The sequence below is a fragment of the Talpa occidentalis genome, unplaced genomic scaffold (genome assembly GCF_014898055.3).
Source record: "Talpa occidentalis isolate TD23 unplaced genomic scaffold, MPIMG_talOcc4v2.1 talOcc4.7, whole genome shotgun sequence".
Taxonomy (NCBI): Eukaryota; Metazoa; Chordata; class Mammalia; order Eulipotyphla; family Talpidae; genus Talpa; species Talpa occidentalis.
This window is the reverse complement of record NW_023605083.1, coordinates 81,751,000-81,763,746: the sequence shown is the minus strand read 5'-3', so window position 1 is coordinate 81,763,746 and position 12,747 is coordinate 81,751,000. Positions and strand designations below refer to the sequence as shown.

General features: G+C 41.1%; 1 protein-coding gene across 1 annotated transcript in view; it reads left to right on the top strand.

Moving 5' to 3' along the window:
• NF1 (neurofibromin 1) overlaps positions 1–5,308 on the top strand; it is a 253,568-nt gene extending 248,260 nt beyond the window's left edge. The window contains exons 57-58 of the mRNA XM_054689838.1: positions 1,637–2,346; positions 3,580–5,308. Of these exons, the coding sequence (XP_054545813.1) occupies positions 1,637–1,779 (143 nt within the window). The 3' untranslated portion in view covers positions 1,780–2,346; positions 3,580–5,308. The remainder of the gene's footprint in view (positions 1–1,636; positions 2,347–3,579) is intronic.
• Positions 5,309–12,747: the final 7,439 nt, after the last annotated feature.

Below are 12,747 nucleotides of genomic sequence, written 5' to 3'. Positions count from 1 at the left end.
CCAGGGAGGCCCCAGTTTTGTTATTTTTTAAAATAACTGTGGAGAAGATGCAAATAAATATGTGGAGGAAATAAAAATTACCCAGAATTTTGTTATCCAGAGAAAAGTTTTATGACTGTTGTGATGTCTTTTCTTCCTACATAGGGACCAAATTGGAACTGAACAGATTTGAGATATGGGTTCTCTAAGCTTGGCTCCTGGGGAGGTGTTGCTAACATTTTTAACTCCATTCACACTCCTGGGCCTGTGCTCTTTTTCATTTAAAAAAAAATACTGACAAATGGGCATTGTTTCTTTGATAAGTCCATAACGGCAAACCTGTTGAGCTTATATAAATCAGGCCATGCATATTTAGAGGCTTTATACCTTGAATTTAATTCAGTGCTGAATTCAAATGAAGGATACGCGACTCCAAGAAAGAAGAATCCATTTCCTGTTCATGAGCAAACAATTGATGAGTGGGTCTATGTACACTTTCTGTGACATACTTTTTGACTTGAAATGTTACATTTTGTAACATTCAAAGACGGAGGTCTTTCCATTCTCAAATTTAATGTTTATTTAAAAATTCAGATAGTACAGCTAAGAATGTTTTCCCAGCCTTTTTTTTTTTCCCCTGTCTGTGAGGTTTCTTTTTCCTTCCTCCAAAATTATGGTCTTTATGTATCAGTAAATATCAATCAGTATTTTCAATTTTGATTAAAATGCTCTCTAGTTCTTTGCTCTCCCACTAGTCATTATACCAAAAGTGGGTAGTCTGTCTAATTATGTTAGTAAATTTTATTAAAATTTAATGGAAAGGTACACAAGTTGTAAGTGTGTAATGTGAACATTCAAGTAAATACACTTGAAAATCCAACATCCAGATCAAAAAAGCCACATTATGCCCCGTTGTGGTCACTGCCTCCCCAGGGGTAACCACTGTTCTGTTTCCTGTCTCATCTTTTATGTTCACTAAGCTGATGGATAAAAACAATGTCTTGTTTTTGCTTTTTTATGAAGTTACTGCTTAGACTATTTGTAAAATTCATCGTAAGACTCAGTTTTGGAAGGTTTACTCTCCTTCATGAGAGAAATAAATGGAATCTGTTCAAAGTGCAGAATGACTTGCCATATTTGAAAAGGTCAAAGCAAATACCCTACACTGTGACCTTTGTGATACATTATTTTCTCAATAAATATTTGAGCACTGATTTAACTTTTTTTTAAAGGCATCTGCCTTTCTTTAAAATGACAGATTTCATTACCTTCTGCAACTGGAGAACATTGTGTAGAACACCATTAAGGATATGTAACTAGCAGCTGACCTCTGCTGGAAGCTTCTGGTATGATTTGGAGGAAGGAGTTCTAGTTTTTCTTGGTGACTGCTAGCCTAGCATTCAGCTCAAGCCTGCCTGTCTGTAGCTTTTCTTTGCAATTTCTTGGGGTTTTTTGGCTGCGATAGCAAATTTTCCTTAACAAATGTAAGGTTTTTCTGTGTGACTAAGTCTTTGTAAACATTCTCACAGTTGACTGCTAAAATGAAACATTCAAAAACAGTTTGCCAGGTTGTATCTCCTATACAATTCATGAGATTCAATCCTGGAGCTTCACCCCAGAGGAAAGGGATGACTGACTGCTCTCTCTCTCTCTCCAGGAATCGACAAGGAGAACGTTGAACTCTCCCCCACCACTGGGCACTGTAACAGTGGACGAACTCGCCATGGATCCGCAAGCCAAGTGCAGAAACAAAGAAGTGCTGGCAGTTTCAAACGTAATAGCATTAAGAAGATCGTGTGAAGCTTTCTTTCTTTCCTTTTTCAAACAGACTTGACTTTACACGGGCTCTTCACTAGTGACCCCTTCACCACCGTGCTGTGATGCTGCACTTCCTGTTTTACAATGAGCCCATCCAGTCTGCCATGTTGCCAGATGATCAAATCTTGGAAGCATTGCCTAAACTTAATGCTGCTTTTTCTTTAACGTTTTTTTCCTTCTGTTTTTGGCGTGTGTCTGGTTTAAGCAAGTTTTCAAAACAACTGCAAAGACAGTGGGAGATCCAGACACTTGAACTGAGAACATCCTGATTGTGAGCAAGAGGATGAATTCTTGAATCCTGCTACTACTGGCCAGCTATGAAAGCCATTTGCACAGAGCTCTGCCTTCTATTTTTTCCCCTTCATCATACAAAGTAAAGTGTTAGTCTTATTTACACACTTTTCAAGGTAGAAGTTTATGGGAAAAATAATACTATAATCCCAGTATGTTTAATCTGACTTTTAGCTGTGTACTTTTTTTACCTTACAAAACTGAAGGAATGATGGAGGTCAAGCCTCAGTGACTTCATACCATAAAGCCACAGGCAAGGTACTTTGTGGGGGGGGGGGGTGGAGGGACTTAGTATTTTTTAGTGGGTTCTTAAATACTAACACTTGAGTGTTAGCAATAATTACAGGAAAATAAGCATAACCACGTTTTAGCTTAACATTACCAAATTAAAGCTATGGGTTCTGAGGCCTTATCCAAACTAGTTTATTTTTCTCCAGTTGATTATCTTTTGTTCTTTAAATATGCTAAAAGTTGTTGTTTTTTGTTTTTTGTATGCCAAAACTATACTAAGTATAGTAACTGTACATTTTTCTCCTCCTCCTCCTTTCTCCTAAATAATTCTGAGCAGGGTAATCCATGAACAATATGTTGAAAATTGTTCCTAGAAGGTAATTTTCATAGATATTTGCATTAGCTCCATAGCAAAATTAATGGTACGTGATTTTAGAGTAGCTGATGCTTTTATTTTGTTTAATAATTACCCCAACAATATAGAGTATGGTATATATTATCAGGAATTTCTTTGACAAAATGATTCTTAAATGTCTTTAATCTTCTCCCTCCCCTCCAAAAAAATCAGGTTTCTCTTTAACAAGACATTTAGATTCTATCTGATAGAATTGCATGTGATCACTGTGAAAAGCCTGGTCAGCCTACATTAGTGGGACAACAGGGGACCTGAGGGCTGTTGTTCCACTGAGGTGTGGGTTCTCGTGGCCTTGGAATTTCCAGAATAATGCAGATTCATTTTCTTGTGGTACCTGAAGTGTGTAAAATAATTTGACTTCAGTGAGCATATTAGTATCTGGGTGTTCCGATTAAGAACTAAACCATATTTATTGCAAAAAGAGCCCCCTACTCCCAAGTTCCCTTTATGTGTTAAGATGTAACAGCTTTGGAAGGGGAAAGGAAACTGAGGGGAGGGAAGGTTTCCTATAGTGCTATTTTATGAGTGGATTTCAGTAAATTAAATTCCACAGCTAAATCAATAAATAATGGTACTTTTAAGTGTTCTGATTTTAATAATATAACACATTTCACATTTACCCACACAATAACAATGTAATATGTTAATGTAAATAAAATTGCTTTTGATATTCAGAAATAACAAGAATTTAATTTTGTTAATTTGTTTACAGTCTTGGGAAAAGAACCGTTTGCCAAAATAAAAGGAAAAGAAATTCTTAGTATAATAATTATTTTGACATAGAATTGTTGGAAAATATTGAAAACAGGTGCAATTCACTACACTTTTGTTTATAACTATTGTAGGAGCTGCACTAAAATGGAATGTTTGACAACAGAACAACTGAGACTATACAGAAGCTAAGACTCAAGCTGAGTTTAGAAATAGATCGTTAACAGCCAGTGCCAAGGACGCCAAGCTACCCTTCAGGTCTTGGTTCTCACGCAACTCTGTGCTTCTGGTATAGATATCACAACTACTTGGCTTCTGGAATAAAAAGCAGTTGTAACCCTGTAAATCATTTTGGTTTGACCTTTTTCTTCTTTGTTGGATAGTTTGGTACATACAACATTGGGTGTTGTTATGCTACTTTGCTTTTCCCATCAAAGTAGAGAAACTTCGAAAGGTTTACTGTTTAAAATGTGTATCTTTCCATACAGAAGTTTTCCAAGGTATGGTATTTCTTATTATCTCCCTCCAGTGTAATGAACTCACTTGAAGTACCTCATGAAACGATCAGCGTTGCACAAATCAAAATTGAGCCTTCTTTGAACGCAAAAATAATTTTGACCAGTGCACCCTGGGAATTTGAAAACTTACTAAGATTTCAAATTTACCTTGTTTAAAGAACTGATTTTGAGGAAAATCTCACTTTCCAAGTAACTAAAATGAACATGAGTTAAGCATACTCCCCAGTGTGCTTTGCTTGAGAAAACAAACACTTTTTTAAGCCTCAAAACTGTAATCTACACAAGAAATTTTGAAGTTCAGAGCAAGTTGCCCATTTTGTGTAATTTGAAAGGTCACTCTAAGTCATTCTAAGGCCATTCTAGGTAGGTAGGTATTTTCCCCTGACTTTTTAAAGAGGAAAATGGTAACTCACCATCTTTTCCTATTTAATTTACCCACATTACCAGTGTTCCCGTCCCAGGACATGACCTTGTTTGCCAACACTGCAAGGCAGTTCACTAGCTTTGGGGGACCTGGTGAGTGCTCTGTCCTTCACCCACTTAACACCTCTTCATTACCAAATGTTGGCTCTGAGGGTCCTGAGCCTGGCACCAAGGATGCCACAGCGACTGTCAGCTTCTACCCCCACCGGTGGATGTGCAGGGGCAGACTGAATATAAGCCAGCAACCCTTCCTGTTTCATGGGTTTTAGGGTTTTTCAATTTTGTTTCAGCTTTTTTGTTTTTACATTCCCCACCCACCCCCCAATAATGAGGCATGTCTTATTCAATGTTATGCAATGGACTTATACAAAAATTCACTCCTAGTGTCAGCCACACAATTTTTTTTAATGCAGTATATTCACCTGTAAATAGTTTGTGTAAAATTTGACAGAAAAGTATATTTACTACACTGTAAATACATGTGATGATATATTGTATTATTTTGCTTTTTTGTAAAGCAGTTAGTTGCTGTACATGGATAACAAACAAAAATTTGATTATTCTCGTGTTAGTATTGTTAACTTCTTCCTGCGACTGCGTTACATCATTTAAAGAAAATGTTATGTATTGTAAACTTACATTGTATATGATACCTTCCTGTCCTTTCCATGAAGGCCTACACTTGGCAGTTCCCTTGTCTGCAACCTTGTTAATATTGTAAGCAGTTGTAAGCCAGCTGGAGAAACCTTGCCCGACAGACCAAGCTCTATCAATAGAGGGGGAATTGTAGAGATCCATTTCAGACCATTGTTGTTCCCGCCCTATTTTCCTCCCTGTGTATGTACCTCACCCCCTCCCTTTTTTTTTAAGTAAAATGTAAATTCAATCTGCTCTAAGATGTGGAGAGTTATTTGATTTCTTCACATGCATCAAGGTCTATTTTCTCATTTCCTCCCACTCCCCGCTGAAGTTTTGAAACTTTGAGACCTCTTCTTTTCCTTTGAGGATGCCTTTGGCTCTTCTCTACTCCCACCCCACCACTGGAAAGACCTCTCTATTTCCAGAACCTCTCTAAACTAAAAAGAATTTGGACGAAATGTGTAGGGGAGGAAAAAGTTATCCTCAACTCTCTTAGGGTCCCTGGCTGGGTCTAAAAACTAAACTTAAAAAGGTGAACAGGATTATAAAGATTAACATGTTTTATGTGATACAGGAATCTTTGTAAGGTAATGAAGACAAGAAGCAATTAATCGTGACCGGTTTTATGCTGGGCTTGATGAAGAGTGAGCAGTCTACAGAAATACGACAGGTCAGAGAGTACGGGGGAAGTGTAGTCAACTGGGTGACACTGAGCAAGGCCTGTTCCGACTGTTCTGGGTTGCCTCTGTCTTGTCCTTGGAAGGAGGATGCACCTTTCCTTCAGGTAAAGAGAGGGATCCTCACATGAGCGCTGAGGACTTGTTCGAGGGAGAAGGACAGGGGAAGGGTTAGACTTTTACTGCCATTTTCTCAGATTTCTTCAAGGCGTGTTTTTTTTTGAGTAGCATGTCTTGAGCCATCAAATGCTTTTGGGGGCCCTGTTTCTGAGGGATGGCTTTATTTTCTGGGCTGATTTTTAATTTTTTTTTTTTGAGGTAACAGTGGTTTATATAACTTTGAGGCATAGAATCATACCCTTTAGGTGTCATCATGCCACACCTGCTACCAGTACACCCATAGTTCTCCACCACTGACTTGACTTTTAGAAGGAGCAGTCATTCAGACATGCCAGCACACCCTCAAACTGACCAGTCAGAAGGCATGTGCTAGGGCCCCACAATTCTCTCCAAATTATCAGCTCTTCCCTCCACAGAATCTTCAGTGACACTGCATGTGTAGACACGAAAATGCTTTCCTATAAAAGTGGAAATTTCATCACTTTTATGTGGGACCACAATTTTAATCAATACATTTGACTTTTTTTAAGTACCTTCTAGAAACCCATTTAAACCTTGTGTGTATATAGCTATGCATACATCACATATGGGTTTGGTATTTAAAGTTACCAAAGCACCTTCATACATTTTACCCAAGTTAGGCCAAATTATCTTTTTGGTATCATACTGCAAAATATTTAGGTCCTTTACCATTTGTTTATGCTGAGAGTCAAGTTAGTAATGAAAAGGAGAATTAAGCAAGCTTGTAGAGTTAGAGAGTTCAGGACTTTCCCAGGGGGCTGCTCCTTTCATGTAAAGGAGGGAAGTCACACTGGAATCCTTTTTTTTTTTAAGATTTTATTTACACATACAAGAACTGGGGTACAGGCCAGAGGTGCAGTGGGGTGAGAGGATTTACCAGAAACAGAGTGGGGAACAGAACAGGCAGATCTACTGAAATACACTGCTGAGGGGAGCAGCAGGAGAGACAGGAGAGGTCTGCTGTGCCATGTGGATGAGCTCTCTGGCTGGGGATAGAACTCATACTGCAGTGGCTGGCAATAACTTGATAGTGCTGAGACTTCAACCTATGTGCCACCAGGCAGGCTCACACTGGAATCTTAAGTAGGTCCCTTTTCTGTGGGAAGTTCAGAGAGCATTACCTAACTTTAATATGTTTAAGGGAAGTAAAGGTCAACAGATACATTCATTTGTTCAAAGAAACATTTTCAGCTGGTTTTATTACATCAAGCCCTATGACATAGTGCATGCAAAAAAACAAAACACCTCAAGTTTGACCTCTGCTCTCTGTGAATTCATAATTTAGTGGGAGGAGCAGCTATGAAACCAATGTCCCAATATGTGGAAGGGGTTGGAGGCTCTTGCAGATCGACTGGCAGGGTTGGTGGCTGAAGGGTTGTTTTAAGAAATGAACAAGAAGTTTGTCCATGTGGAGATATAGCCATCCCGTGAGCAGTTGAAAACAGGGTTGGGGAGTCTTGAATGTATCAGAGGCCAAGGATGCCCTGGAACTGCGTGCCGGTAGTGGAGAAGTGCTTCAGCTGACAGTGGCACATTAGAAAGATTGGCTCATTCTGTTCTTAATTTCTTCTATTTTGGGGAATGCACTCTAATTTTCTATATTTAAAAAGTCCATAAAGACACACTTAACCCCAGGCTGCAAGAAACGGGCACTTGCTATATCTTGAGTCTGGCCCAAAGTGAAAGCAGGACAGGAAGACTTGATAGCAAGATATACTCCCTTAACCAACTCGGTAATTTACAACTAAAGGCAAAAAGGAATTAGATGATCTATGCCCTAAGCAAAAACTACCACCACACCCATATTCAATCTAGGTTCTTCAGGAGACCCCCCCAAAGAAAACCCAATCCTGAGTCTTAATTTGTAGCATTCATGCATGCATGCATTCATTCAGCAAACATTGGGGCCCTAATTTTCCCAGAAGAAATCAGAAATTTGGTCCTAAAATAGCTTCTCATTACAATTTTGCGCTCACCTACTCATCTCTCTCGTCAGACTTTGGGTCTACAGAGAGGGCCAGGTCTCATTCAAGGTACTCAACAGATGGTCCGTTGAGTGACACTTAGGGTCTGCAAGGGAAACATGTAAGTAGATACGATAAAGAAAAGACTCCTTTCACAACAGTGACCCCGGTACAAATCCCTGCCCAAACAGAGGTGACCTGCACAATACAGACTGTTGAAAACACTAATCAAATTCAGACTTTGAGATTTCACCTATCAGGAAAATTCCCAAAATGTATTTTGTTACTTAGGCATTTACAAAAAGAGTAATTCTAATCGCAGTCTTTTTAATTGAAAGGTTCATGTCAGCCCCAAAAGAGTAAGAAGGAAGGGAATCACAGGAAAAAGTATAGTTCTCTAAGAAGAATGGATTTAGCTTTATAAAATTTGTGTGTATGTATATGTGTGTATACATACATGCACACACACACACACACATACACCTTATTTTCCTCCTGTTGCTGCTGATTCAGCCCAAACTACTCAACAGACAGGCCTGAGAGGGGCAGAGTGAAAAGGAGAACCAAGTGATAGGGGCAGACCACGGTTCTGAGTTCTCAGAAAACACTATTGTGGAGTGCCCGTCCTTACAAATAAATGTACCGTTTCAACACAGTTTCAATCCAGATCTCCACTAGAAGAGCGTTCCCAAACAAAATGATCCTAGGGTTTACCTTATGGAATAAACAAAAAAGAAAGTAGAAACAAAAAGAGCAACGTTGGAAACTTGCCTTACTAAATAATAAAACATGTAAGCAGTAATTAGATAAACAGAATGGAAGAGGCTAAAAGGTCAGATTCATATGGTTTGAATAAAAAGAACTAATAACTCAAATTTCATTGGTTTAAAAGCCAGTTTTAACCAATTCCACTGGTTAAAATAGAAGTGTATTTCTCACTCCTGGTACATGTCCTAGCGGGACACCCAATTTCTCAGGGCCCCAGTTTCTTGGGATCAATCACCCCAGCAAATGAGTGGTCACCATGCAGAGGGAAAGAGATGCAGTGCTGCTCGGCCTCCTGGAAGGATGGAGATGTTCCATATCTGTGCTGTCCGGTGCGGTGGCTATGGCCACTCGGGGCTGCAGAGCACCTGAAATGTGTCTTGTGAGACTGAGGCACTGACATTTTAATTTTATTTAAATTAAATGTAAATAATTGCATGTGCTTAGAGGCCACAAGTTGGACAGCACAAGTCTGGAGGGTCTTGCATCAGCAATTCAAGGCTCAAGGCCAGATACGCAACCACTTCTGCTCACAGTCACTGCCTGAACTTACCACACAGCTCCACGAAAGCACAAGTTCACAAGGGTCAGCAAGACTTACGTCCAGAAGCTGGAAATGTTGGCCAAGAACACAAATGACTCCCACAGTAGGGAAGGACTTTGTAAGGCTAAAAGCAATGGAAGAAATTCTAAAGATTACACTTTGGCTGCCTAATGGCTTAAAATGTCCCCATGTCTAAAATAAGTCACGCCCAGAATTTAAAGGAAAACAGGGAAGTTGCTCTCAATAAAGAATTCATAAAAATTAATTTTAAGACCCAAGTAGGAAAAAAATGGATAAGGGGCATAAATGCCTAATCCACAGAAATTAAGTACTGTATCAGTTGCTAATTACTTTATGATAGAAAAGGTCAGCACATTCGTCAGTCAACAAAAATGCAAACCGAAACAGTGAATTACCATTTTCATCTGTTAAACGAGCAACGAGAACTCGGTGCTGGTCACAGTGAGATGCAGCAGCCCATGCACATGGCCTCGGCTCTCTGTATCTCCTTCAAAGTCTCCGCTCCATTTGCCCCAGTAATCCCCTCTCCAGAAATCTGGCCCAGAGAAATAAATAATCAGAGACCTAAGATTTGAGTCAAAGAATTATGTAGAATATTAAAACACCTGAAAACAACCTAAAATATCTACATTCACCCAGCACGTAGAGGAAGCTGACATGACTTCCTTATGCAGTTGGGTTTTTTTTTTTTTTTTTTTTTTTTATTGGTGGAGTGGGTTGGTTTTCTTCATTGAGGTAACATGGGCTTGCAACACTGTATTCGATTTAGGGAAACAGGTTCACACCTCCTCAGATATGTCACCACACCATCCCCACTTCCTTATGCAGCTTTAAAAATAGGTTTCAAGAATAGTATTTAAAACTGGGGCAAACTTCCAATAGAATCAAGGGTTTAAAAACTGTATGAGGGCCGATCTCCAATTGTGTAAAAGAAAAAAGTATATGTAGTTACATAGGAAAAAGACGAACAGGAAATGCAACCAATGTTAACAATAACTATGGCTAATTTTTGTTGTTTCATAATATTTGTCTATTTTCTAAGTTTTTTAGAATGAGCATTATTAATTTAAAAACAAAAACTGTTCTTGAGAGATGAGGATAATGCTGACCTTCAGTTGTACTAAAGAAGTATTCATATGGTGGGACTTATTCAGGTACTAAACGAACAACTGCCATCTTTGGACATTTTATTTTTTCTCTTTTACCAAAAGGAGGCTTTTTGCCTAATTTAGGTTTGGGGAGCTGGGCTTGCTTCCCAAGAATATTTGCATACCTCGTGGTTCAGGTGAAACCTCTGTCCTTTCTATGTGCACAGAGTGTACAGGCACAAGCCCTTCATGGTGATTATAGTTTTGCTCACATCTTTTGCTCCTTCCAGGTGGCCAGAATGCCCCTTGTCCTCAGGCTGCTCAGGGTGAGCAGCCTGCACGGTGCAGATGTGTGGCGAGGTGTGGGCACACTTGGCTATAGTGCAGTTAATCTCCTCAATTTTTCCTCCCAAAATAGTCCAGTCATTTACCTGCACCCCCACCCCATCTGCTGCTCTGACTGCTCTGCCTTCACCTGCCTCTTCACCCTTCACTCTTTCCTGGGGACTGTTCCTGAATTCATCATCTACTAACAGTATTTGGGCTGATTCTAGTTCACCCCCTTTCTCACCTCCAGATTTGTATAGCCAACCACCTAATGGCAGTTCTTCACCTTTCCATGGTTTTTCCCTCTTGGAGCCCTGCCTCGGAGCTAGAAACTTGGGGAATTATCCTTAATTCTTACCCACTCACCACCCACCCCCCCAACCACATTGTATGGTTGTCAAATTGTACTGATCATGCTCCCCAAGTTCTCTCAGCTGTCCCCATCATCACTGATGATTCAGGAACCAGATGGTTTATCCATGTAGAAGGGTCCCCAGTGTAGTGCATGCCAACCCAGCAGCCAGTCAGCCAGAGCTGCCTTCCAAAGCTTCCTTCTCACCACCACCACACATGAAGTCCAAAGACCCCAACAGGATACCCCAGGCCGTCCTTTGACCTCTAGCTGCCTTTCCACCCCATCCTCCTTCCAGCCATTTCCAGCCACATGACTGGATGACCATTTCTTGTGCAATCTGGATCTTGCCCATCCTTGTCCCTCATCTCTTGTTCTACCCAAGCCCACCCTAACACATGGCACTCCCCACTTGACAAATCCATTTGCACAAAACTTCAGGGAGGTACTGAGGCCAGTACCTGGAGATTTGACACCTCCAGGGCCCGCCACAGCTTGGGGGAGAGCAGGACACAGACGTGTGAGGGCCTAGCCTCAGTGGCTCCTCTTAGAGTGATTCTGATTTGTTCCAGTTTCTTCCCTCAATACAAATTCTCTGTGGGAGATGGGGGTGTTTTTGTCTCTTAGAGCCTCATGCTGTCCTCGTAGTCCTGTGTCTCAGGCCCACAGACACCATCTCATCCCCAGGGAGCTCGTCTCGTCCTCCAGGAGACCCCTGCTCAGACCTTGAGACATCCCTCAAAGGCTATCTCCTGGATGGTTTTCTTGGAAAAGCAGATGACTGGCTAATTCTCTCATTTCCTCAGCAGCTTCCATCTCTCCTGGGGGGCCTGAGTCTAGCTCATCAGGGTTGTCTGACTGACTCATCAGGCACCTCACCCCCCAGCCATGAGTTCCTGGGGCCAAAGTAAGTGTGACAACTTATTCCCTGGTGCCTCGCCCTGGGCCTGGCTCTTAGAGAGCCCCCAAGTCCCAGTCACTCCTGTGTAGACATTGTGTGCCAGAAAATAATTTCACTACTATTCACGTTCAGGCTGCTTTGGAAGAGGCCTAGAACTTCCCCAGAACCCGTGAGAAATGAGCAGAATTTTTCATTTAGTTCAAAGAGTGCTTCCCAGAGCCAAAGACAGGGCTTATCACGTAGCAGATGCTTAATACTTATTTCTCAAGTCAGTAAGTCTAGGAAAGAACTGTTCCTTCTCAGGAGCCATGTTAAATTTTAAAAACCTTCCTTGAACAGCAGGGGGCACAGGAGAACCCGGCTGGTCCCCAGGGAGCTGGAGCTTTGCTGCTTTAGCTCCTTTAACTAAAGGCCAGGCCCTGTGTTGGGACCTCGCTAACCCCCTCAGTCTGTTCCACGGGTCTCTGGAGAGCTTAACGCCAGGGTGACCCTCCTGTGCACCCCAGGCAGTGTGACTGTTGGTGGGGGTTCCAGGCAGGAAGACCTGATAGTCCCTTGGCCTCTAAATCTTAGTGAACTTGGTTTGTCTGACCCAGGCCCCCTCCAAGATGTACACTCAGAATTGAATGTGCTGAATTTATTTTTGTTTGTTTCTAAGCTTCTTAGGTGGGGGTGGCGGGTTTGGTAGTGGTGTTTTAGCCTAATGCATGAGATTCTACACCAAATTTGTGGTACTATCTCTGCCACCAAAAGCCTCGTGATCTTGGGCGCCCAGCCATTGCTGTCCCAGAGTATTTTAGGACAGGTGAGGAAAGCAAGTAGTTTCACACCACCTGCCTCTCCTCCAACGTGATAATTATTCATGGTTAAAAAAAACCCTGCAGGTTGTAAGCTAGAAGAAACTGTGATTCCTGCCCCATTTCCAGACAACATGGATGATGG